The 27936-nt window shown below is 38.8% G+C and overlaps 2 protein-coding genes across 4 annotated transcripts in view; one reads left to right on the top strand and one right to left on the bottom strand.

The window, feature by feature from the left end:
• On the bottom strand, window positions 1–27911 carry LOC120517492. 3 transcript variants are annotated; one of them, XM_039739849.1, is made up of 6 exons: window positions 27549–27911; window positions 17861–17971; window positions 10248–10411; window positions 6793–7074; window positions 5488–5766; window positions 1–966 (listed from the first exon to the last, which is right to left on the bottom strand). In XM_039739849.1, exons 3-6 carry the CDS (start codon window positions 10381–10383, stop codon window positions 866–868), a joined length of 798 nt encoding a protein of 265 aa, XP_039595783.1. In that variant the 5' UTR covers window positions 10384–10411; window positions 17861–17971; window positions 27549–27911; the 3' UTR covers window positions 1–865. The 3 variants fall into 3 exon arrangements, with proteins under 3 accessions (XP_039595783.1, XP_039595782.1, XP_039595784.1); XM_039739848.1 differs by lacking the exon at window positions 17861–17971; XM_039739850.1 differs by lacking the exon at window positions 17861–17971 and having other exon boundaries at window positions 27619–27911.
• Window positions 27366–27936, top strand: part of LOC120517491 (cytochrome P450 2K1-like) — a 65266-nt gene continuing 64695 nt past the window's right edge. Inside the window, exon 1 of the mRNA XM_039739847.1 lies at window positions 27366–27418. Coding sequence (XP_039595781.1) covers window positions 27404–27418 — 15 coding nt within the window. The 5' untranslated portion in view covers window positions 27366–27403. The remainder of the gene's footprint in view (window positions 27419–27936) is intronic.

Here is a 27936-nt window from a genome sequence, read left to right as displayed (position 1 = left end):
TATTTTTAAATCATATTCTTGACACTCACTACTCTGGAGTATTAAAAGAACCCAAAATACCTGTGGGAAAACACACACAAACAAGAACATAATACAAAACTGATACAGAGACAGAGACAGAGCAATGTAAGGATTCAGGCTGAGCATTTCAGTAAAGAACACATTCTTTCTCAGTTCCACTGTGCAAGTGTGGCAGTAAATTAGACAGGTTGCTTCCTAGGCAGTTATATTACCTGGTCTGTAAAACAATGCCTACAATTCCCCCAAGCTCCACCTCTTCTCTTTTATACTGTTAAATTTAATGCATACCAGTTAATCTGCAGTTTGTCTTACACCAGGCTTGTAAGATTCATTTTATTACCTTGATGTGCAGCTTAGAAAAGTCAAAGCAGTGACATATTTAGTGAGTCTTCAATATCACAGATAATATTTATAGTAAATTAAAGTCACTTCACATTTGGAAATACATTTTTTGACAAAGTAATAAAAAAATCCTAAGTAAGATTCTTAAAAAAGCAATGTTAAATTATGGTGAGTATCATTCTATGCCTCCCACTGACATAATAAACCTTGCAGAAAGCAATTAAAGCAGCAGGACCCTGAAAACTGTCTCTTGTGTTGAACACAAAGCACTTTCACGGTCATTTAAGCACCTTGGTTTTTTAGTTCTGCTCCTCTTCTCGGGTTTCTCAGTGTCACCAGGCAACAAGGAATAAGTCAAAAACACCTTAATGCAAAAGACCAGTTTTAAAAGTTACTGGCCAAAGTGTTACAAGATGAACCTTGTGGCCCCTCCTATGGTCTGGTATTCTGGACAGCGTTCGCCTGATGTCAATTTAAGGTTTTGCTGAGTAGATCCTCTGTTTCATGGGAAATTATGAAGAATAATGACAACCCCATGGAATAATAAAAGGGCTTGAAACAGGGCAAAATTATTCCTTTCATTTTTTCCATTTTTAAGTGATCCTTAAAAGACAGAAAATTTTTATTAGAATTGAACATTTCAAGTGAAATAAATACACAATATTAAAGATGTTTCAAGCAGAATTTTTTTCAAGGCTGAAAGTAAAGTTTACCACCTTTTTCATATTGTAAAGGAATTGCAGAGTAAGAAATAGGGAGAAAAAATAGTATTTCATTAATGTAGATAAAAAGAAAGAAGGAAAGAAAGCAGACATGATTATTAAATGACATAAAATAGGAGTTAATCTTAAACAACCCTTGATTGTGGACAAAAATTCCACATTTACCTCTCACAGGTTTCTTCTTCCTAGGAAGAATTAAGATTCACCCTTCACTAATTCATTTTCTGATTCTGTTTTCCACAATATAGGGTGGTGTAGGAACCTGAAATTTTTTGTGATCAAGATGATCTCAAGTAAACCTTCACATCCCAACCCTTCACTGTTACTTCAGGTGTGCCCTGGGGCCTCTTCTTTTTATTATTTACCTTCTTCCCCTTGGCAATATTTTTCATAAATATAACATTAATTTTCACTTTTATGCTCATGACACCCAGCTCTGCCTTGCTAGTAAACCCACCTCTTCCTTTCCACCACCTTCGCTTATTGACTGCATTGCTGAGATTAAATCCTGGTTTTCTTTGAATTTTCTTAAATTAAACCATGACAAAACCGAGGTTTCTCCTCATTGGTTCAAAATCATCATTATCCAAACGGGCAATAATCTTTCTCTTTTTATTGATAACTCTGTTGTTTCCCCATCACCTCAGGTCAAGAGTCTGGGTGTCATCCTCGACAGTACTCTGTCTTTCCAATCTCACATTAATAACATCACCCGGTCTGCTCACTTCCACCTACATAATTTTAATCACATCCTCCCCATATCACTGCCTTTCTTGTTCATAGTCTTGTTACTTCTCGGCTGGACTATTGCAATTTACTCCTCTTTGGTCTCTCTAATAAATCTCTTCACAAGTTTCAGCTAGTCCAGAATTCTGCAGCACGCATCATTACTTGAACCTCATCTATTCACCATATTACTCCGGTTTTGCAGCAGCTTCATTGGCTCCCGATTAAGTTTCAAATTGATTTTAAGATTCTGCTATTAACATTTAAGGCCATTCATAACCTCGCCCCTCCATATCTGTCTGACCTTCTTCATATTGCCATTCCCTGCCGTAACGTTAGATCTTCTTCCTCCATCCATCTGACCATCCCTCTCGCCCGTGGGGAGCAGAGCATTCAGCCGTTCTGCTCCCAAGCTCTGGAATTCATTACCTTCCGAGCTTAGAAATATCATATCATATTCATCCTTCAAATGTAAACTTAAAATGCATTTGTTTAAAATGGCTTTTTCTTTATGATCACAGTGGTTATGTTTGGTTTTAATTTTTATATTTTCTGATGTTTTTAGTTGTTTATAATTGTGTCTTTTATTTATTTATTGTTTGCTTGGTGTCCTTGACTTCTCAGAAAGGCACCTTGTATAAATAAAATGTATTATTATTATTAAACAAATTGATACAGACCAGAAAAACTGAGAAGCAGAGTTTTAAGAAGGCAAATGTTGATGTTTCAGTTGCCAAAGAGCTACATATCTGAGATCCGAAAACAAAGTCACAAAACTCAATGTTCAAAAACAAGCCAATGTAATTTTAGAATATTCTCCAAATTTCTCTAAACAGTACAAATAAAGTTCACACACTTTTAACTCACAACATGGTCAAAAATATTCAAACAGCATGACATCTGAATTTTCTCATGGGATTAATACTGGTTATCTAATCTACTGTTGCACAGCAAGTAGCTCATATGTCTAAAACATGAGGCATCATAGCAAACAGTACCCAAAATCGTGGTAATAACTAGTAGGGACAGAAATTGATTACCTCTTACTTGAAGAAGGGGCCTGAGTTGCCTCGAAAGCTTGCAAATTGCAATATTTTTAGTTAGCCAATAAAAGGTGTCATTTTGCTTGACTTCTTAGTAGGAACAGTGAAATAAAACAACAAAAAATACATTTCTTGAATCCTGACAAGAGCCAGAAATAACTGATGGGTTAAAGGATTCTACCCTGAGCATGACACACATTGATAAGTCAATAAAATAAACATCTAAAAACTGTAAATCAGATTAAAGTAGAGGGCTGTTGCTGTGAAAAGAATTATGGTGGTCAGCAAATGAATAGCAAGCATCTTTCAAAAGACACTAAGTACCTGGTGGTGAGTGCACAATTAACAAATTTTAATGAACATTTTATGCAGGTCAGGTCAGGTTGGGGAACATGCACTGGTACATCAAGTTGCTGCATCCACCACGCAACAAAATAGCTCAGGATTCTGGTTGGCACCCACCTAGGCAGACACACGGTCCAGTCCCACTCTCCGGAAATGACCATCTATCTGCCGCAGCCAAGTGTTACATGGGTGTCCCCTTGGCCTAGTCCAGTCACTTGGGTCCTCAACAATGACAATCCTGCGAACCGCACTGTAGTGGGGCCACATAGTTAGTGTTAAATGTCAGTTCTGAGTGCGTCTCGTTTCATTGTCCCGTTTGCTGTTTGTATGTGTATCAGTTAATGCCGTCCCCGTAAAGGAGGACGGATGATGGAAGGAGACCACAGCCGCAAACCTGGAAAACACCTGTTCTTAATTAATCAATCACAGCCGTCACATAGACTATTTAAGTAATCATGAAGGAGAAGAGAAGAGAGAGGGAAGGAGAAAAGAAGGAGAAAGGAGACCATTTTGTTTCAACCACGTTTCAACTTGCTTGCTGCTTTTTCACATCGCGTCTTTTCACCAGTTTGCTTTTCATTTTGCCGGACTGTCTTTCAACCTCCATCTGCTGAGACCCCGGGGTCGATTCGCCATCCACCATACGCCGAGGAATCACGGTGAGGTTGTTCCAAACGCCGGGAAAATCAAACAACGCATTTACCGCTAGTTCAGTCATCCGTATTCAGGACATTTTTATAATTGGACTCAAGTTCACAATCATTCAGTTCATCAGTCATTTTGTTATTTGTGTTGTGTGTTATATGTTACAGGGGCAAGGGAGGGTTTTGGTTGTATTTATATTTGGTGGTGTCTTGTTGTTGCTGGGGTGGAGGGATATTTATATCTGTTTTCTGTTTTTTGCATGTCTTGTTTCATTTAATCCATTTAATTTTACATCCTGTTTTTGTGTACTTACATTTACACCGTCGATTGTGGGGAAAAGTTTAATTGGTTAGAAGTACGGCTTGATAGTTAGATTATTTCTCAGTAAATTATCCAGGCCACAGGTCTTGTCACAGCTGCCGGCTGGGTAAAGGGGTCGGCCGTTACAGTATCAAGGTTGGGGAATCGCGGCACATGGCCGTAGTGACATAACTGACAGTCCCTCACAATGCAGGTAATGTGCCTCATTCAGGACTCCATGAGCAACCACTCATTCGACACAAAGTCAAACCCAAAGATTCTCAGAAGAGCCACAGTATAAAAGGAGTCCGGTCTTCATCTCAGGTCACTGAATAGCATCCAGGTCTTGTAATCAAATAGCAAAACAGGAAGCATGAGGACTCTAAATAGTTGGACCTTTTGCCTTTTGCATATATATCGGGAATGCCACACACGCCTTTCCAGCAACATCATGACCCCCCACCATGCTCTCCCAATCCGTCTACTGACGTTAGAGGAAGAGTCATCCGAGACCAGGACATCACTGCTGAGGTAAGTAAACCTCTTGACAAGGTCAACATTCACTCTGCTGACAGACACACTACTGATGGTTGTGTTTAATAGGTCATTAAAGGCCTGGATCTTGGTTTTTATCAGGACACTCACAAGCCCAGACACTCAGACTTCTCACTCAGTCTCTCAAGCACCCTGATCAGAGCCTCCATTGACTCCGCAAAGATCACAGCATCTTCAGCAAAGTCAAGATCACTAAATTTTTCTTCATCAACCGATGCCCCACAGCCGCTGGACCCCATGACCTTGCCCAGCACACAGTCGATGCAAGCATTGAACAGAGTAGGAGCAAGAACTCACCTCTGACAAACCCCAGAATCAACCAGTGAAAAACATAGAGGTTCTGCCCCCACTCTCACAGCACTCACAATACCAGTGTACAGGCCGGCCATGATACCCAGCAACTTTGGGAGAATCCCACAGACTTTCAGGATGTCCCAAATTTTATGCAGCGATTTTCAAATTAAGTTTTTAAAACTCAAAGCTGTGTTCAGTAATCCAGTCATTGATAAATTGAGCTCTTTTCTATAATGCTCAGACCTGCCTTCATTCATTGTGGGGGAATTAATTTTTATACAAATTAGGAAACTCGTACAAGCCTGTAAACTCCACTCATAAGGTACATGAGTCAGGGAGCCAAGTGCTGCAAGACTCCACATGCTACAAATGTTAGTCATTAGTCTGATTAAAATACATTTTAAAGGGTGAACATAAGAGAGATATAAAAAGTCATGGATTGAAAAGAATTTACTAAACCTAGTCAGCAGGCGTGGACAAAAAAGAAGTCTTACCAGCTCTGTTTCCTGTAGTTGCATTGAAGATGCCAGAGGATGTATTAACTTCAAGATAATAGATGTTCTCATGCACATTTCTTAAATCATTTAAAGGCAGTTTTTCCTGTTGGAAGTTTGTAAAAGTCTTATCCCATTTAATCGTTCCATTCTTTTCTAGACTTTTCCAGTTTATATTATATATTTTTAGTGTGTGATTGGCATCTGCACTGATATTTGCGATGCATGTGTTCGAAGAGATCTTTACAGGATCTTCAGAGCAGTGGACTGTCATGCTTGCTGTAACAGTGAGAGATTGATACAAAGTCATCAGTTAACAGTCTGTGGTGGACTGAATAAACACAACCAGGAGGCAATGGGCTTAACTTGACTTCACTGTAGTCAATATAACATTTCCTGGAACTTTGAGGCAGCAATGAAGACTTCTGTTCCACCACACTGTCATATGTGGTAATTAGTTAAGTAATTAAAGGATCTGAATTTTAATAAGTGTGTGTGACAATAAAACCTGGAGGCAAACCAAAATAGTAGAAGTAGCATCAACTGAATTTACGACTTTTTCAATTTATGGTTAAGTAAACTCTGTATTGCAGTTGATTTCTAACATTGTAAGAACAGAGCTAGAATGAATCATCTGGATAATGATTATAGCAGTTATGGGATTGAGAGTTGCCAGTTAAGGTGCTTTGGGCATGTAGATAGGCTGCGACTGGTCATGGTTCAACTGGGAGAAGACCAATGGTCAGACAAAATGGTTATATCTCTTAACTGGCATGATAATGTCTGTGAAATCCTGAAGGGACATGATGGCCAAGCTAGCCCAGCTCAGTGAGTTGCCCTAACTCTCACCAGTTAAAGAAGAAGGATGAAAATAATGACGATATATCTTGATAAAAATTAAAATCAACAGCTCCAGTTGGTGAACAATAACAGCCATAGGGTCTGTACCTAGGAAAGTAAAGGTTTACTTACTAAACAGGGTTCTGCAAACCTGGGGCTTTAAGTTTTTTTAACTACTGGACCACAATTCTAATAATGAGATAACACAGCATCCTTTATTTTTGGGATAGCATTTCCTTTCATTTTTTTGTTCTTTGGCATACAGCTTCATCTACTTCTAACATTGCCCACTCTTCAAGCACCCTATCATTTTAAGATATCCACGCAGTGGTCTGCACTCTCTGAAGTTACCACCTTCAAACACATCACAGTATTTATGGTGATTATGTGAGGAAGTCTTTAAGTCAATTCATATCATACTACTATTGACGCTCAAGAAGGTCATTTGAGTTATTTCATACTTACCGAGAACAGCAACATTTATTTTTCTTCTATATGCTGACATGTTCATAGGTTGAACAGCTAATTCATAGGTTCCTTGATGTGTAAAGGTTGCATTGCTTATTTTAAAAGATATATTGTTTGCTTTGCTTTTAGAAGCATTCCAGGGAGAGTTATTTTCAAAACGCCATTGTACTGTCACATCTACATCAGATATTTTTTGATAGAATTCAGCAGAGCAGGAAAGCATAAAATGTTCACCATATCGAACATTGGTGCTGTTATTGCATTTGATTTGCACAAAATCTAGAAAGAATGAAAAGTCCAATGAGAAAAAAAAAGATATAAATCACAAGAGGTGCAACCAGAAATAAGCATCTTCAAGTTCAAAGCATGGTTCTGTTAAACAAAGACTTGACTCTGGATTGGTATGTAGTGCTCTCTACAATTGTAATTGATAAGACAACAACCCATACTGTGTATTAGTCAAACAACTTCCACACTAGACAGAAATGGAGAAAGTCAGCAGTTAAAAGCACAGATTTGAAAACCTGGGAAAGTCAGATGTTGGCATTGATATCACTTATTATTCTCACTAAATAAATGTTTGTGTTCATGGATCACACATGCTTGACTTCTATTAATTAATTACATCCTTATTATCTAGTGCCTTACATGGTGACCCCTATTTAAGGCACTGTTTATGCATATTGTCACTTTATTTATAACGTATTTACAACTCCATTCAGTGATAGAGTTGAACAGTGGCTAGTGCCAGAGTTCGTTTGTTCTTGTTATGACTGGATTTCCCTGTTTTTCCAGTTTTCCTTCCATGCCACTCCATCAAGTTAATTTAGATTTTAACCTGAACCTAGATTTTAATCTGTGCCCATGTGTGTGTGCCGTTGCACAGAGTGGGGTGACTTTCTATTGCGGGTTGATCCCCGCTTTACACTCATGGACAAGCCTCATCTCCTTGTGATCCTGTAATGAATGGATGGATGGATGGATGGACAAAAAGAGTGTGACCCGTCATTTGCGCGATAGACATATGCGCGCCGACAAAATAGCGCCGGTTAAAACGCGCCGTCAAAATAGCGCCAACAAAATCGCGAAAGTTTCATTAAATATGAATTACTAGTTTAAAGCATATATAATAATGTTTATTTTAGAAGTCAATATTATGAGACACGGCATGCCATCAGCACGGCACGCAGATAGTCCTTAAGATCACGCCCTGCATATGTAGGAAGGATTGCAGCAAGGGCGTCCCACTCTCTTGGCCTCTCTCGCGATTTTGTCGGCGCGCAAAACTGTCGAAAACCAGTTACCGGCTTTGTGGGCGCTCATTTGTCTATCGCGCTTTTGTCGGTGAACCCAAAAAGAGTGTAGCTGTGTGCCTGATTGTGTCTTGAAATGACCTGAAGACCACTCTGTGGTTGTTCTCTACCTTGTGCTTAGGTTTTCTCTGGATAGGCTCTAACTACCGTACAATAGAAAATACAGTGGTACCTTGGTATATGTCCTTAATCCGTTCCAGATCCTTGGACTTACACCAAACGAATTTTTCCCATAAGAAATAATGGGAAAATGATTAATTCGTTCCCATGAAAAAAAAAATCCTATTGTTATTGGCATATTATACATTGATGGGGTTGTATAAAATAATTTAAACACTGCTTAATACTAAAATACATAAATACAAAAGCAATTAGATGAATTAAATGAAAATGACTTGTCCGATAACAATGAGTTTAATTTTACTGCACAACAAAGGAGAGCGTTACAGCTCTTCCAAAGGAGCCTCTTCAGGCAAATGTGAAGCACTGCCGTTCTTCTTCTTCTGGCAGTCCTCAATCCAAATCCCTAAAGCAGATTCCATACAGACTACTGCCTTATTACATCCACTTACAACTCGTTTTGCTCCCTGGTTAAAAGGACACTGTGGCCGTAGATCTTATATTCCTTTCCTACTTTTTAAATAAAAAGAATCGCAGCCTTCAACAAATCCAAAACATTTACCTTTTCGGCAAACATTAACATCTTCTGTTTGCACTTGGGCACGGCCCCTGAAGCAGTAGCAGATCGTTTTGTGACTATGCACAAAGATAAACACAAAAGTTAACTCTTTACACAGCGAAACACGTTGATGCTGAATGAGCGAGACGAGACTTCCTGGTTAACACAGCATTCAGCACGCAGGAACATAACTGCGTGCTCTGATTGGTTAGCTTCTCAGTCAGGAGAACTTAACTGCGTGCTCTGATTGGTTAGCTTCTCAGTCATCTGCCAATAGCGTCCCTTGTATGAAATCAACTGGGCAAACCAACTGAGGAAGCATGTACAGGAAGTAAAAATACACATTATCCATAGAACCCGCGAAGCAGCGAAAAATCTGCGTTATATATTTAGTTATGCTTTCATATAAAAACCACGATAGAGTGAAACTGCGAAAGTCGAAGCGCGATATAGTGAGGGATTACTGTACAGGTTAAAACTTTTTTTTTTGAAGGCGCGCGCCCGGCATACCACACGTGTTGTTCTAGCACACGAGTCGTATTCCAAACAAAGGTCGTATGCCAAGCAAAATATTTCACCTCTAAACAGGATGTATACCAAGTTGGACTTATTCCAAAGCAGACGTATACCGAGGCACCACTTGTACTTAAATGGATGACTTTGAAAGTGTACTTTTTTTTTTTAATGAATGAGAGTGGATGTGCGCCTAATTTTTTATGTGATGTAATGATCTGTCGATCTTGAAAGGGTTGCTTCTTGCTTTGACCCAATGCGGCCTAAATGACAAATCTCAACAACTGTACTAGAATTAGCAGAGTCTGATTATCAATGGTCAACCTGTCTGCAAACACGCATAAGGGTGACTTAAAATTTGTGTCTGTTCTCCAGAATCAAACCAGTTTTTAGAAACATTTAAGTATTCACAGGGCGGCACGGTGGCGCAGTGGTAGCGCTTCTGCCTCGCAGTTAGGAGACCTTGGTGTGTGGGTGTCTGTGTTTGTGTGTGCCCTGTGGTGGGCTGGCACCTTGCCCGGGGTTTGTACCTGCTTTGCCCCCTGTGTTGGCTAGGATTGGCTCCAGCAGACCCCCGTGACCCTGTGTTTGGATATAGCGGGTTGGAAAATGACTGACTGACTGACTAAGTATTCATTGGTCTTAAATTTTGCTCACATTCATATTTGTGGAACACATAATGAGGGAACATTAACTTATCTGTAGATAACAGAAACAAATTAAAAAAATATTAAAACCAGAGTCCTGTAAAAGATGAAAATCAGCCTTAGATCAGGATGGAGTGAAAAACAGCAACCCCTGTGCCCTGAAGGCTGACAAAGGCTACTGCTGCTCAGCTGACATTAAAGCTGCAGCATACTTGTTGCCATTGATCACAGCCTCCAACGGCGATGTTTATTAACAGATTAACAGAAATAGAAAATAGGTTTAGGAATCAAAGACATTACCTTCTGAAGAAGAGTTCATAGGCTGAGTTACAAATTGCACTATTTTAATCCAGAAAAAAGTGCCACAGATGTTTATGCTTCCCATTGTATTTGTTTGTCTCATCCTGGAATTTCTTAAAGCCGAGCAGATAAACATTATTTTGCTATGAGATCTCGTACTTTTGCTAGTAAGGACATAAGAAAAAAGGAATTGATCAGGACAGTTTATCTTGGCCAACATTTACTGTTAACACATTCATTCTGGGAATTGCAGGATTCCAAGTCTAATACAGTGGAGCCAACAGTGACTTCTTGTTACCTTTTTGTTCATTCAGTACCCAACGCTTGGTGAAAAACATTTCCTGGATGCTCACTTGCCTTGGGAAACCTGACTGACTACCTCAACAGCCACTGTGACTAAATGGCCAAAATCCTTTTTCTATGACTCAACATGCACAAAACAAAACTATTTGGACTCTTAAATAAATCTCTTATCTTCTGCTGTAGAGATAATCAAAAATGAAGGTGATCAGATAATTGTACTTGTGCACTGAGGTTATTCAGGTTGCTACGCAAAGACGAAACCTCAACCATGCTGTTACTTAGACACCCAGGATAAAAGAGGGGTGGGCTTGAACACTGATTGCAGATAAAAACAAGAAACATCTCGTTGAGTCCAGTTCTGTAGCTAGGGGTACAGATTTCTCATCACTCCAAAGTTTCAGCCAAGGTTATCTCTCAGAAGCACACAATTTACTATCAAATGCAGCTAAAGGTGTGTACTGGAATAATCTGTGAACAAGAAAATGAAGAGGCTAAATATACACAGAAATCAGGCCTTTAACTCATATTCACTGTGACTTGTTTCAGTGATGCACTTGACAGTAGCTGGACCTTTGAATCCCTTATTTCTACTACTATAAAGTTTTATTTTATTAATTGCAATACACTGTCCATTGTCTGACCATAATATTTAGATCACATACCCTGTGTGTATCTCTTATTTCCTAGACTTCTGACCCTAATGGTCTTGGTATGTGAAGTATCAACAGTTTAGAGCCATTTGGAATTCTCCTATCACCGTCTTAGCCCACGCCAACTGCTGTGACCACAATGCCCCTCTGGTAGCACAATAACACTGGCTTTCTTTCACAAAATGGATTGTCTTCAAGACTGTTTGGTTGACTTACAAAGTTGTTTCTTCCAAAACCCCTAAAGGTCTTTACTTCTTAAACCATACAAACCCATCATCTAGTCACGACCTTCTGGTAGCAGCCTTCTGACTAACTAAAATCTGTTTTGAAGCTTTTAAGATGTTGTCACATCATGTGGCTTCTAGTCATTGGGTATGTAAGACATGTCAACTACTGTTGATAAACTTGTTTGATTTTGTCAGAACAAGTTGTAAATTAGTAGGAGGGTGTTGCCAGGCATGTCACAATACGTTACTGGCTTCACAGGAGCATGTCGCTAAGATTGTGTAAATCGGGGGCGTCCAGCTCCAATCACAGAGGGTCGCAGTGGCTGCAAGCTTTCATTCTAACCATTTTCTTAATTAGTGACCAGTTTCTGCTGCTAATTAACTTTTTTTACCTTATTTGTAATTAACATGTTATTCAAGACACAGACCACTTTCTTTTTTCCTTAATTGCCAGTCAAACAATAATGAGGCACAAAATGAACCAACATATGACCAGCTAACCTGAATCCATCATACAATATTTTAAAATAAAGTAAGGTGAAGGTCTCAGTAATGTTGATCTGCTCAGGTGCATAAATCGTTTTGATGGTTCTCTTAGAAAAAAGAAAATGGACTGTTTTGGAAATGTCTGCAGTGGCAGAATGAGAGCACCAGCAAGCCATGGAGGTAAATATCAGGTTTAATTAACAACAAGATTCATCTTCTTATTTAGAAACTGCTTGGAGAGAAATAGGTTGGAGTTAGCTGGTCATCTGTTGGCTCACTTCACATCTCATTTTTGTTGAAAACAAAATCAATTCTGAGGATGGAGTTTTTAAAAACATGGACATTAAAATGAAGGGAATAGAAGTCAATTAGCAGCAGAAATTGGTCCCTGATGAAGAAAATGGCAAGAAGGAAAACAAGCAACCACTGAGGCCCCCAGGATCGGAGTTTTACACCTCTGGTGTAAATGAAGGATATGACTGATTATCTCTGGAAATGTCATGTAATGTAACATGGCCTTTGGTAAACACTCTTTTCTGATCTGTGACTCCTTCTCTCTGACATTTTCTTTCTTGATCTACTTGACAGGCTTCCCTGCCTTAAAATTAACATTCAGATCTTGTTTTCTCTAACCCTTTTATCATTGTCCATTTATCTATGAGCTTCCATGGTTCCTGCTATTCAGTGTGTTGTTTCCTCACTGTCCAGTATTCATCTAGTCCACTATCCTTGAAAATGCTTCCCATGTTTTTTTCATTTTACCCTGATGTATTACTTTGTACCATTTTGTAGTGTTTTTCTATAGCTCTGGTTGGTTTGCATAGTTTGTCAATTTACCTTGAGGATCACTATTGCCATTTACTGCATTTTATCATTTTAAACTGTTGTGGAAGTAATGACTATTAAAATATATTGTTTTCGGGTGTAATAACTGTTTTGCAAGGCACTATGCATTACCCAATAGTGTTCAGAAGAGAGTCTTTTGCTACTGCGTTATAAACATTTGTCTTGTGTGAAATGTTTTAGGAAATATAAACTGCTGTAAGACTTGGTGTTTTAGTAAGGATTGTGCCTGGACAGATGAGTCATTGGGAGGAACAATTTCATAAAGATGATGCCTTTTTTATACTGTTTAAACAATTTTTAGGTTTATGTGTAATGAAACCCATGAACCTATGGCTTGGCACCCAGGCTACTTTTATCCTATTGTAACAGTGGATTTGTCACAAACAAGAAAACAAGGACTAAATCATTTTTAAACATAAAAGAGAATTTATGACAAGTCAGACAATGTATGAATGGCGTAACATTCTGATGCATTTGGTGACTACATTAAATGATATTAAAGTTGGAGAATTACACAGTTTTATTTATTTCATCCCAGAGTCAGTTATTACATTTTTGTTTATTAAATAGTTTTGTAACAACAAGTTGTATTTAAAAGTAATAGCTATAACAGTATGTGTTAGTAGACTACATTAAATATGTGATTTTTAATAACACTTTACAATGAAGTTAAAAAGAGAGAACAAAGAGGCTTGTGATTGCTCAGTAGCTTTCATACACCGTAGACTGCAATTCAAGTGACCTGAACATGGAAGTGATTGATGTGTGTTAGGGGTGGAGGGTCTGTTACTAATATTTGTTCAGTTTTCTTAAACATAACATTTTTGAAAGTATATCCAATAGAGTAGCATCCAATAATTAGCAATTGAAAAATATCACTTAATACAAATGACCAATACTAGCATAAAATCTGTATAAATATCACCCTATGAAAGGAGAAGAGGAACTGAAATAAGTTCTTCATTTAGCTAATAATATTAGTTAAAACACATTAATTTGTTAAAATTATAAATAAGTCAGAACTTGGAAATGAACTGATTTATTGTATAATGGGAACAAGAATAGTACATGATGGGCAAGAAGATCAGGGACTTGCTGCTTTTGTTTATGTGTATATCTGGGACTGAAAGATGAGGGGCTGTGCACCAGACATGAGGGGCTTAAGCCACTGAAGCCCCCCACCTCCAGACACCACTGTCCATTTTTAAACCCTTCCTCTGTTTATAACACTTATGGCAGCTGTGTCTTTCTTGTGCAACTAATTAGTTCAAACGTCATTTAGCTGCAGGTACAATAATAATCTGCAGATAATATTATATAGGCTTCTGTATGCTTACATAATTGCTTTCCCTTTCATTTATTTCTAAAGAAGTGAGTTTTTGGACTCTACTAGTTAAGTTTTCTAAAGCAGCAGGAGAGGGCGCTGCAGTGTGAGCTGTTTGCGCATGTGCTCTGCCCGACGTCTGTCTGACTTCCATTGGGCATCCAAGCAACTGACAGATGAGTATAAGAGGAAAATACACAAAATATACAAGTTCAAGCAGCCACTGTCAAATAAAGTTAAAACTAATTCCCATTTGAAGTCGCACAGAATGTTTCTCCATTTTAAGATAGAAAAGATTCACAATTTCACCAATGTTTTTCAATAGGAAGTATTGAAAATGTAAAACTTAGAACAGCAAAATCAGTTTCAGATATCGCAATGAAAACTGCCTCGACAAATTTTTTTAAAGAATAAGTGTGCCACATCTTAACAAAATTGGTTCACAGTTTGGGAGGGAGTGTTTGTTTCACATGGACAGATAGACAGACAGACGGACGAACGGACAAACAGACAGACAGATGCTTTTCCAATAGGAGCTTCACGCAATGTATGTGAATGCAACTAAAAGTCTGAAACAAGGGCCTGATCGTGACAGGTTCTCCCTATACTCCCTATATAGCGACAGGCTCCTGCCCCTTGTGACTCTGTACTGGAATTAGTTTCTGAAACTAAGTGAATTAATGAACCAGTTAATTAGAATAATGGTTGCACAAGGTATTTTGTAGCACTTATCTATATATATATATATATATATATATATATATATATATATATATATATATATATATTTAAAACTAAGAAGGAATATCAGTCACTTACTCTGAGGAAAATACATTGAGTTATATATTACGGGGGGCTCTACCCCCTGCTTGCTTCTCTCGCCAACTCCTGGGCGGGCGCTATGGTCCAGCCACTTTGCATTTCTGCTACTCGCATATGTTTATTTCACTTTCACCAAACAACAAATCTTTTAATTCTCGTGGATAGGTCTCTTCATTGGAAAGAAACACTACTTTTCCCTGATGGCAACACGAATTAGACGATTTACAAGTGTCCAACTTAAAGTTTAAAGCCAGACAATATCTACATACTTATGTCATATCACCTATGTCTATATATGCTCTCTCTTTTCACTGTTCCATTATTTCACCGAGTAATAATTTCTATTTGTTAGCGCTAATGTGATCTTTACTATCAGTTTTTTGAGACTTTAGAATTTTAGTACTTTCATAATTTCTAACCTGCTCTGCATGTGTATCGGGCCAATGTTTTTGAGCCTCTTTATGACATTCTACTTTGTCTTCTACTCTTTGTCTTTTATTTTTGACCCCACTTGCAGCGGAGAGCGCATTAACTGTGTCTGACAATAGCATTCACACGAATGAGAAGTAAGTGGACCGAGGGATTGTTTGAGAGGAGGGCTGGACTTGTCAGAATCTCTTGGCAAAGAGTCTCGTCTCATGAGACATGAAATTATCTCTCGCGGGAGTTGAAATTATCTCCGAGAAAGTCTTGTCTCAGGATTTACTTTTATAATAGTGAGATATAATAAATAACTAACAATACAATTTTTTGGCAAAACTTTCTCGGTAACGTTCATTTTACTTACACAACAACATTTAAAAAATTGAAATATTGTTGATTACATCTTATGTGAAGTATTTACTATTTCCTGAGAAGCACTATCCCAAATTTTGTGTAAACATCTGCTTATTTGTGGGTTTAATAAACAGATAAATCAAGTTTCATTTCACTTCCCCGATTAATCCTTTTTTAAAAATGAAACTAAGAAAAGAAAATGATTCATGCAAGTGACTCATCTATACAGAAATCAAAAGACTGCCAGAGACCCTGACTTTTCAGATAGCCAAACGGGAAAAGAGAGAAAAATGTAAAAATCTGCCCTGAGTATCATTTCATTTTTGGGAGACTCTTCAGGGTGAGGTTTCATGAAGTAATAATAAAACAGTTAAAACCAAAAAGAAAAGCAGCAGTTAGAAAGGTAAAGTGAGATTACATCATGAATGTTTGATATTTAATTGAAGACAATAGGCCAAAGTGTAAAAAATATAAAAAGTTTCTCAAATTCAACTCTATGTGTTTAAATAGCTCATTAAAACCAAATCAATTGGTGTTGAGGCCTGCACAGATATACAGTACATAACAAAAGATGTCTGTGCAGGTGTAATTGACCCTGAAGTGGCTTTGTGTGACAGGGTGTGGCTGAGTATATAAGTGGGACCTGACATAGGCTGGCATTTCATCCAGTTTTGACTTCTCCCTTATGGTTATTTTTGATGGGATAGGCTCCAGTCTCTTTCATCCTTACCTGAATAAACAAGTTCAATAATGGATGAATGGAGAGTAACAGGATAGTGAGTCTTACTGTTTGATTACATGCAGAGTGATACCCATGAGTTCAAACAATTCATATGTCTAGACACTCTAAAGCCTTAGAATCTAATTCAGGTCATGGTTGACAGGGTCTTATCTATTATTGGCTTAAAAAATAGGACTGAATGGTAGTCGGTTTTGAATTGAGTCTATTAGTTCCCATCTGAAGAGATTTACAAAATCTAGACCTCCGGGACAGTTTTGAAAATGTCTGTTTATACAACAGATTCTAACTTGCTTCTCATAGTATTGTTTTGACATGTACTGAAGGCTTGAAAGAGAAGTGTTTCAAGGCACATCTGTCTCAGTTTACTTCTCAGGCATGTGTAAGTTAATTACATACACCTATCTAATGCCATGTTGAGTCTTCTTTGGTATTAGGAGTGCCATAAATTCATCTAAGCATGACCTACAAAATGATGGATCCATTGCTCATGAATGTCGAGCCATATAGAAATGAGTGAATTGAACAGCCATTTCCACCTCATCCCAAAGAGGCTCAGTGGGATTGATCTGGGGACCGGAAAACTTACTGTCATGTTTCCAGACCTATTCAGTGACAATTCCTTCCTTGTGACATGGTGCATTATTATTATATTTTAATATTATATCATGTTTCCTGAACCATTCAGTGACAATACATACCTTGTGACATGGTGCATTATTTTTATATGTTAATGTAATACTAAATGTTCATCAGAGAGTGGATAAAGTGTAACTATGAAAGGATGAACACTGCCAGCAGCAATGTTCACATACATCTTTCCATTCACATATTCTTCACTGGGTAGATGGGGGGGCTCGAATGTGTTCTCCACATCACCACACTGTTACAACCAGCCTGTACTGTTGACACCAAACAGGATTATTTCATGGATGTATGCTGTTTCTTACTCTAAATATTACAATTTCATCAGCATAATGGAAAAGGAATCTGTATTTTATGACTAATTAACAGTATTTCATTCCTCCACAGCCTGGTTCTAATGATTCTATGACCACTAAAGACACTTTCTTGTTTTACAAATGCTCTTTGACTTTTGTAGATCAATAAATAGTGAATTATTTCATGACATAATGCATACCAATGTTAAACTTGGATGGGATTCCCCTGTTTTAGTCTGTTTCTTCGCTTGTATGATTTGTGCTATTCTCCTTTGACTCCGCTTATCCACAAGCTGTTTATTGACTCACAGGATCATCTACCACTGGTAATTCTTACTAAACTCTTGAAACAGTTTTGAATGAAAAGCCCATGACAACAGCTATTTGGGAGAGCCCGGCTACCAATGATCATGCTATGTTCACAGTCACTAAGGTCACACCTTCGGTCCATTTCAATGCTCAATTGAACACTAAATGATTATACAAATGCTTGTTTACCTGGTTTATGCACACCACTATTAAATGATGTATGATATGTATGAATCACTGGTGTAGTGATACTCCTGGGAGAAAGGGAGACTCCAGACTCAAAGCGAACCCTTAACAGACCTCAAAAAAAAAAACAACACAAAAATATATATTTAATTTTTGAAAACAAAAATATTTGTGCATTTTTAGGCTGAACATAACAGCAGGAAACTGGTGTGCCATATCATGAGTTTGGTTATTGAAATGATTTGAGTCCTTCCTTAATGGTAGATCTATGTCTGCACTCAGCCAGCACCTCTCATACATGGAATTCCATAAGGTCCTATTTTGGCTCCTTTTTTATTTTCCCTTTATCTGCTCCATCTCAGGACCACCTTTCAAAAACATGACATCATTTATCATGCAGCTATACCTATACCTCAGCTAATCCTGACATCATTTCATAAGTAAAAAAGCTGAGATAAGGTTTTGAGGATATTAAATATTCGATGGTGCAAAACTTCTTATAATTAGATGAAAAGATGATGTGATTATTTTTGGATCTGCCACATCCACAGTTAAAATCAACACTCAATTAGGCTCCTTGTCAGAAATTCAAAATCACTCAAAATGATGTCAGGAACTTCAGTATCGTCTTTGAGTCATCACTAAGCTTTAATAAACAAATTTCTTCATTACTAAACGCCAGTTTTCACCAACTGAGGAAAATTTCAAAACTAAAATCTTTTCTTTCACAGAAGGATTTGGAAACAGTCATTCATGCCTTTTATCATGTCTCGGCTGGATTATTGTAATTCCTTTCATGTGGGATTGCCCAGTTCTGCTCTGTCACACCTTCAGATGGTTCAAAACGCAGCCCCTAGATTTGTAATTGGGTCTAGAAGAAAGGATCATATCTGTCATGTATTAGCCTCTCTCCACTGGGTACCGGTGCAGTGTCACATTGGTTTTAACATTGTGTTGTTTGTTTTTAAAGCCTTGCATGTCTTGCTCCAAAATACATCTGCGACCTCCTTCACTCTTACTGAGGTCCTCTTGACAGCTACTCCTTGCAGTTCCAAGATCTCACCTGAAGTCCGGGGAGACAGACCTTTTACAGTTGGTGCCCCTCAGCTTTGGAATGGCCTACCTTTCCACATCAGGTCTTCATCCTCAATGGAAGTTTCTAAAACTCAGCTTAAGACCTACTTGTTTTCTTCTGCCTTTCACTGTGTATAATGGGTCATGGGAGATGGTTTTAATTTGGATGTTTTTATTGATCTGCTTCTCTGTGATTGTTTGTACTTTGTTTTAATTTAATGCTCCTTTGAACAGCACTTTGGCGAAACATCCATTCTTTTTAAATGTGCTTTTATAAATAAATATGACTGACTGACTGGTTCTAGATATCTCATTGGAGCCTTCTGGTCTACCATTTGGGTAAGCATGCTGGTTGAGTCCTCAGAGCTTGGTAGATCATAACATACTGAAGGTATTGGAATGACTTACACTTTACCCAGCTTTGTGCATAAAATGAACTTGGACCCTGTGGACGAAGTCTTCAGACCAGACAGCAGGTGTGGTTATAAAGCAGCTTTATTTTGCAGAGTCACAGTGAGAAGAGTTTCAGAAAAGCAGACATTCAATAATAAATGACAGCATCAGGGCTCTTCTGGACCCCGTCTGTTGGGTGGGGCAAGTTTTTATACCCCTAGAACGCGTGATTTAATATCATCATGAAATGTAACAGTCAACATGTTTATTATACATAATCCTTGAGCCCTTTCAACGCCCCTTTGTGCAACTTGATTTCTTGGCCCTTTTGTTATGGCGTTCAGATGTAAGCTAAGGAAAAACGTGATAAGGCAGACTCATGTGTGGAATGCTTAGACCTTGAGTCCTTTGCACAAATATTTTTCTGTTTGCTAAAACAAAGCATGCTTTTACATGGTTTCGTAAAGCTTACTTCTCAGACATGAATTAGTACAAGGGAACGAAGAGAACATTCGTCTTCCACAACCCATACCAGTCAATGGAGGGTCAATCGAAAGATATTTTGCCATTATGATATTTGTCAACACCTAGAATTAATTCCTCAGCACATTTGCCAGAATCCTATATATTGTCTACAGCCCTGCTTTTAACTCTGTTATTCCTTACAATATTGTAAATACATTGATCAACATGGCTATCAATCAGTTCTTGAGATATTAGATTTTCAGATTCCTTTAATCTGGATTCTGTAAAAATGCTGATACCCCAAAAAGGAGATAAACAAATTGGTCTGCTTCTGGTTCCCAAGTAATATGGGATGAAACTTCAAATAAAAGAGAGTATTCATTGTGTACTTAAGGCAACATAAGAGCTATGTTATACAGTGATAGATCAGCGGCAAAAAATCTTCAAGTTCCTTTGCACCATCCCGTTCAAAATGGAATGTGAACACATCTGTTAGAGTTAAGAAAGCTAACTGCTCAGTCTGTCACAATTATAGAATTTGAGAGTGTCTTACAAAGCAAAGACCATCACCAAAAGGGCCACTTCTGGAAATGCTTTGAACTTTATCATCACTGCATGGTGTGCTCATTACTTCATTAGTGATTCACTGATATTTTACAGAGTAAAATACAAAATCTTTTTCTCCTGTCATCTGGTAAAAGGCGTAGGTCTATCAAAATCAGGAAAACCAATTTTTATAACTGTATTTAGCACAAGCTGTAAGATGCATGAAAAGAACATCTCAAGCTTAGCATCTCCTATACTAATTTGGTGAATATCCAAAAAGTTTTTTGTTTGTCTTTATGTAGTACAACTCCATTAAAACTGTTTTTCTCTGAACTTCATCCAATCAAATATAATTGATCTGGTTTTGTTTGGTCAATATACTTTTAGTATTAGTGAAATGATGACCCACCTTGCACCAAATGTTGTCAGGATAGGCACCGTGACCCTGATTTGGATATGCGGGCAAGAAAATGAATGGTTGGGTATATAGGTTGGTTAGTGTTAGCAAAGGGCAACGGATACAGCAGCTGTTCTCGAATACTACTGAATTCAAGCAGCATTGATGGGATAGGCTAAGGCAACACAATGGGTCACCAGTCTTCAGTTCAGATTCCAGAAGTAACATCATGCTACTTATCAGTAAACCTCTTACATTACACATTATAAACAAGACCAGAGAATCTTGAAGATACAAAAGGACTAATGAGATTTCATAGTTTCACAGCCAGTCCATGGACTAACAGTAGCTGGATCAGAGACTAATGCAAACTGCATTCCAACAGAAAGAAACCAGTTCTTTGTTTTGTTTCACGAATGTGAGAAATGTACTCTTTATGGAGGAAAATTTATTACAATTGCCGGAAGGGTTTATTATCAGGAACTCTCTAGCAATTAATTCTGTGATGTGTGGTCTGATCTGACATGCTATTAAAATATATACTGTATATATATTTTTTTTCGGTGGGCGTGAAAAAAAACGTTGACAAGCAACACAGTGTTTGTTATATGTGACAAGGCAATTCACATTGCAAAACATCCAAGCTTAGATCAGACTAGACATTCAGCATTAATGCAAACAAAAGAAACAAAGGTTTTTCAGAGATAAGTTACAGGTTTTTAATATTGTTTTGCCTTGACTTTCAGAGTGGTTGTGTCCTTTCAATGTAGTGATATATAAAAGAGATATTCGGGTATACACTATGCTTGTGACTTTGCCAGCTGTACTGATTTGACTGGTCAAAATCTCTTTCACTTGTTACAAATCTGTTTAATAGAAAACTCTAATTATCCTGTTGAACGCTAAATCATGGCATGAGTCAGTATAACCTTGACCCACCACTGAAGATTTGGAATGAAAGTAAATAACAATCTATAAACATAGTTGCCAGCAGTCTGCTCAAGCACTTCCACTTCAATCACTTCTGCACTTCTGCTATCCCCCCAGACACCACACCCCCATACTGTCTTTCTGTTGTTTTGTTTTACACCCAAATAATAAAAGTTCCACATTATCCTGTTGAAGATCCCAGGTTCCTTTCTACTTACATTCTGTGAATGCCCATATTATTGCCTTTTGGCTCTCAATCGCTGTTTTTCTGTCCTCAAATGTATCTGTTGAAATTCCTTTCACCCTCAGATTGTTGTTCTTTTGAAATTCTCTGTTCTTTCTCGCCTTCTCCCTCCAGCAAAGGCCTCATAAGTAGTAAACAATTACTGCTAAGAAAGACTTAGCCTTCTTTTGGAGATCTGACAACTCTTTTTCCTTTCCAGTCTGGAAATCTGCATTTGTTGGAATTCTCCTTTATGAACTCTAGATAATGGATTTCAATGGGTCATCTGGCTTTTACAATCAGAAATGGCACCATTATGTTGAGCTCCTAAGGGGCCAGGTGGCAGAGGATACTGGCCATACTTCACTTCCTTAACCCATTCATTCTTATTATTTGTTTGGGAGGTAGCTCCCTCTTCTGGTTCACTTAGACATCTGCAGACTCAATTATGTTCTGCATACCCTTAGGGCAAATTCCTATTTGTTGGCCATTCAGTGATTAATATTCTTTTTGCCAATATTATCTTAAATCTAAATTTAAAAAATATCACAATTTAGATAGATAGATAGATAGATAGATAGATAGATAGATAGATAGATAGATAGATAGATAGATAGATAGATAGATAGATAGATAGATACTTTAGTAATGAATTCTATTGAATAAAAACTTGATCATAAAAAATAAAAAAATCCTATGTACAGTCAAGTGTCATGATCAATGGTATTAAAGACCCTAAGTTAAGTAATGAAATCACCAGAGCATTTTTAGTATCATAGAGTGGGAAGGCATTATCATTGACTGTTGATTCCACATTATCACAAAGAATTGTTCTAATTGCCTTGGAAATGGCTATTCTTAGACTAAGAGCAGATCCAGATTTTATTATGTAGTGTCAGGAACGGTTGCTTTCTGTCCTATAATATAATAAAAGGTTTATGGTACTCATGACTTTATAAAGCAAGAAAGTGTTTTCAGACAATGGATACCTAGATCTGTGTATCATCAGCAAAGGGGTAAGAAGGATATGTTATGTACTGTAATATTAGTCTTAGAATTTAATGTTAGAGTGCTCTATAATCTTAGTTGAGTGGGAGTGACAAAGCTACAAGAATCCTCATATTTGATAAAAATATTTTAAAAACTTGAGAGCAAAGGACATGATGAAGCATAGTGGAATTCTGGACTATGCTACCAAATGGCATGATCAAAGTTTTTAAAGGCCCTAAATCAAGATACATAACCAAGAGAGCATTTTCAGTATCAGAGGATTGAAATGTGTTATCATGGAAGGCACAGTGCTAGTGCTGCAGCCTCACAATAAGTAGACTGGGGTTCACATCCTGGATGTTGGGGTTTGTATGTTCTCTCCATGTCTCTATGATGTTTTCTCCAGGTGCTCCAGCTTCCTCCCACAGTCCAAACACATGCAGGTTGGGTGGATTGGCAATGCTAAATTGGTCAATGTGCTATTATTGACTGTTTTCTAAACTATGACCATGAATTCCTTCCATTTTGTCTTCACATAACATGAGATTTTTAAACTGTAACTAGAGTTGTGAGCCTGAAAAGGAAACTTGACACTGATCCATGTCATCCTTTATCACGTCCAGTTATTCCAGAAAGAGAGCCTTTCCTGGTGGCATCCCACCTTGGGCGGATGTGGAGATAGCGGGTGACATCATCCACACCACTGTTGCTAATCTACAAACACAGCACTTGTGCTAATCTCTGGAGACTTTAACCATGTGACACTGGACAAAACATTACCTGCCTTCTCCCAGTACAATATGTGGATTGTAACACCTGGGGAAATAGGACTATTGACCTACTGTATGCAAACGTTAAACACGCATACAGCACCACCCCGCTGCCTGCGCTTGGGAAAGCAGATCATAACCTGGTTCTGCTTCAGTCTCACTACAAACCAAGAGTGAGGGAGCTACCTACAACCACACGCTCATTCAGGAAGTGGTCCCCTGAGGCAGAGCAGGCTCTGGGACTCCGGACTGGGATATCTTGCAGGGTTCATATAGTGAGAACATTGAGGAGGTTGTTGACTGCACTACTGACTACATCAACATCTGTATGGACATTGTAGTTCCAGTAAGAGCAGTACGCTGCTATACTAACAACAAGCCATGGATTACAAGTGACATCAAGGACATTTTTAACCAGAAGAAAATGGCTTTTAAACGCAGTGATCAGCATGAGCGTGTGCAGAAGGAACACAGAGTCCAGCTCAGGGTGCGGTACAGAAGAAAGCTGGAGCAGAAGTTGCAGAATAGCAGCATGAAGGAAGTGTGGGATGGGATGGGATGAAGATCACCACTGGCTGCAGCTCCACCATTAAGAGAGACATGGAGAGAGCAAACCAGATGAACAAATTCTTCAACAGGTTTGACCTCCCTAACCCACTCTCACCTCTGCACCCTCCACCCATCCTTCTGCTGATACCAGCATAGGAGAGACAGAGAGAGTTCACCCCCATCCACAAAGCAGAGAACTAAGGAGACTTCGTGCCAGCAAAGCAGTAGGTCCAGATGGAGTATCACCATGACTGCTGAAGGCCTGTGCATTGGAGCTGGGGAGTCCTCTACAGCACATCTTCAACCTGAGCCTGGAACAGGGGAGAGTCCCGAGGCTTTGGAAAACATCTTGTATCACCCCAGTCCCAAAGGTTTCAAGTCCTGGTGAGGTGAATGACTTCCGGCTCTGATGTCACATGTGATGAAGACCATGGAGCGGCAGCTGCTTCACCACCTGAGGCCACAGGTCCGCCACGCCCTCGACCCTCTACAGTTCGCATACCAGGAGAAGGTGGGAGAGGAGGATGCCATCATCTATATGCTACACCAATCCCTCTCCCACTTGGACAGAGGCAGTGGTCCTGTAAGAATTATGTTTCTGGACTTCTCTAGCACCTTCAACACCATCCAATCTCTGCTCCTTAGGGACAAGCTGACAGAGATGGAAGTAGATTCATACCTGGTGGCATGGATTGTGGACTATCTTACAGACAGACCTCAGTATGTGCGTCTCGGGAACTGCAGGTCTGACATTGTGGTCAGCAACACAGGAGCACCGCAGGGGACTGTACTTTCTTCGGTCCTGTTCAGCCTATATACATCGGACTTCCAATACAACTCAGAGTCCTGCCACGTGCAAAAGTTCACTGACAACACTGCTATTGTGGGCTGCATCAGGAGTGGGCAGGAGGAGGAGTATAGGAAACTAATCAAGGAATTTGTTAAATGGTGTGACTCAAACCACTTACACTTGAACACCAGCAAAACCAAGGAGCTGGTGGTGGATTTTAGGAGGCCCAGGCCCCTCCCAGACCCTGTGATTACCAGAGGTGACTGTGTGCAGAGGGTGCAGACCTATAAATACCTGGGAGTGCAGATGGATGATAAATTGGACTGGACTGCCAATACTGATGCTCTGTGCAAGAGAGGACAGAGCCGACTATACTTCCTTAGAAGACTGGTGACTTCAACATCTGCAATAAGATGCTGCAGATGTTCTATCAAATGGTTGTGGTGAGCAACCTTTTCTACGCGGTGTTGTGCTGGAGAGTCAGCATAAAGAAAAGGGATGCCTCACACCTGGACAAACTGGTGTGGAAGGCAGGCTCTATTGTAGACATGGATCTGGACAGTTTGACATCCGTGGCAGAGCGATGGGCGCTGAGCAGGTTCCTGTCAATAATGGACAATCCACTGCATCCACTGAACAGGATCATCACCAGACAGAGGAGCAGCTTCAGCGACAGACTTTTGTCACAGTCCTGCTCCACTGACAGACTGAGGAGATCGTTCCTCCCCCACACTATGCGACTCTTCAATTCCACCCGGGGGGGTAAACGTTAACACTATACAAGATTATAGACTGTTAAACCTGCCTTGCTTTCTCCACCTTGCATTTTTTAACTTGCACTGTGCTTTTATTGCTCTTTAATTAAAATTGTTCTTATCAGTATGCTGCTGCTGGAGTATGTGAATTTCCTCTTGGGGATTAATAAAGTATCTATCTATCTATCTATCTATCTATCTATCTATCTATCTATCTATCTATCTATCTATCTATCTATCTATCTATCTATCTATCTATCTATCTATCTGGTGGTGGTGGTGCCCCCCTTCCCGTGATGCCCTAAGTATGAGCTTATTTTGCTTAATTGGTTTAATCCAACGTTGCTTTAAAGGACCATGCACGACTTCAAAAAACTAAAACAGTGAAAGAATTGTTTGGTTTACTATATGAAGTACATATTGGAAAGTGCATCGTTAACGTCATACAAACTTGCGGCTAAGCGCTTAATCAATAAGCTATCATACTACTACTACTACTACTACTACTACTACTACTAATAATAATAATAATAATAAAGTGAAATGCAAAAGTACTTAATTATATCTGCTTTAGATCGGACTTTGGAAAATGTACGTTTAATGCGCAAATACAGCGAGAGTTTTGATTATACCGTGACAGCGCAAGGACTTTAGTGGTCTTTAAGGATTTCTTCTGCTATCTATTTGACACCCTTTTTCGTCATCCAGCCGCCCCTTCAATGTGTAGACCTCTAATACAGTACTTAACCGACAGACAGATTCACCTCCACGCTTACTCGCACTAGGTCAGTTTAGAGTAACCAGTTAACTTAACTCTTATGTTTTTAACATGGTTTTAAAAAACAATAATATTTTCATGTTTTTGTGGTTAAATAAATAAATATATCAATAACGCATATTTTTTGAAATATCACATATAATTAAAAACAACCATAGAAAAAATGTGTCACTTTTATGAGCATAAATATTTTATTTTAATATTCAGGAACTGCGTCTCATCTTGATTTGTGAATTTTGAAAGAAATTGAGTTCCCGTTTAAGAACCACTGCACGTGATGGTAAATGCTGCGGATGTCATGGCATCTCCAGATAATACAACATTTAATGTTAGTGAGTCACTGAATAGGCTTCCGCACGGCTGCTCTTTGCTCTGCAATAAGAATGGATGGATATACTCAACCGAATCTTCATGACATTTTACATTTCTTCAGATGGTTACCTGTTTATCTCATTGATTAAGTTCAAACTATAATTTACTTCAGCGTTATGCATACAATATAGAAATGACTAAAGTGTACCACGTTTGCCATTCAACTTGCCCCATGCTGGGACGAGAGAAACTCAAGTGCAATTTAACAAAGGAGAACATCTTGTCAAAACAAAAACCGAAATTTCAGAGGGACCAACGTGATGAAATATTGCGCACTGTCCACTCAATGTCAAAATTACCATTCGTTAGACATTAAAGTGTGCCAAGTTTGCCAGTGAGTCTGACTTATACGTACTGGGGCTGGGCCCGGACAAACTCAAATGCAATTTAACAAAGAAATTAGATTTGCTTCAAAACTGTGAAAATGAAGGTGACCCGACGCTATGTTTCCCTTTGCACCCATGCAGTGGAAAAATGTGGAATATTTATTTTTCCAAATAAATGATGGATTCTAATGACGCGGATTAAGGTACAGTATATGTTGTACAATTGTCTGTCTTTTTATTAGCATAGGACGGGCTTGCATAAAAGTAGCCAGGAGCGAATTAGTAGCTTCGCATAATGAACCAACTACACACGACTACCGTTTCGTTTCCTACCTGATGTCTTGCAGAATGCTTGTGATTCCCGTGTCGCTTTAGAAGTGATTCCAAAATTAATCACCCTCACCCGAAGCAGCTGATCACGCGTAAAATGGCAGCGTCTGATGTCAGTGCTCTCCGGAGCCGAACCGATCTCCTGGGTGTTGTAAAATCTTACTTTCGATCTCGGCGACTGTGGTGAATTTAAAATCGAACGCCAACAGGAAATCACCAAAAGGGCGCCCCACCTTCTCGTTTGTCTGCCTCCACTCCAGTCCCAAACTCTCCGCAGAATTCCATAGCAATGACGCTAAAAATCCATATTTGAATATTGCAAGCTGAACTGTGCATTTCTTGGTTACAATATAGACTCGTCTGAAATCACAGTATAGTCGTTAGGATGAGG

The sequence above is a fragment of the Polypterus senegalus genome, chromosome 17 (assembly GCF_016835505.1).
Source record: "Polypterus senegalus isolate Bchr_013 chromosome 17, ASM1683550v1, whole genome shotgun sequence".
Classification (NCBI taxonomy): domain Eukaryota; kingdom Metazoa; phylum Chordata; class Cladistia; order Polypteriformes; family Polypteridae; genus Polypterus; species Polypterus senegalus.
The sequence above is the reverse complement of the archived record's forward strand: the minus strand, read 5'-3'. Positions and strand labels throughout refer to the sequence as shown.

What these genes read in the sequence shown, in the direction of transcription:
- LOC120517492 (XM_039739849.1), bottom strand. Translation starts at nt 10,383, where the DNA reads ATGTTTATCTGCTCGGCTTTAAGAAATTCCAGGATGAGACAAACAAAT. An exon ending in AATAAATGTTGCTGTTCTCG is followed by an intron (nt 5,767 to 6,792) that starts GTAAGTATGAAA and finishes TCACTGTTACAG; the next exon opens with CAAGCATGACAGTCCACTGC. An exon ending in AACTACAGGAAACAGAGCTG is followed by an intron (nt 967 to 5,487) that starts GTAAGACTTCTT and finishes CTGTCTTTTAAG; the next exon opens with GATCACTTAAAAATGGAAAA.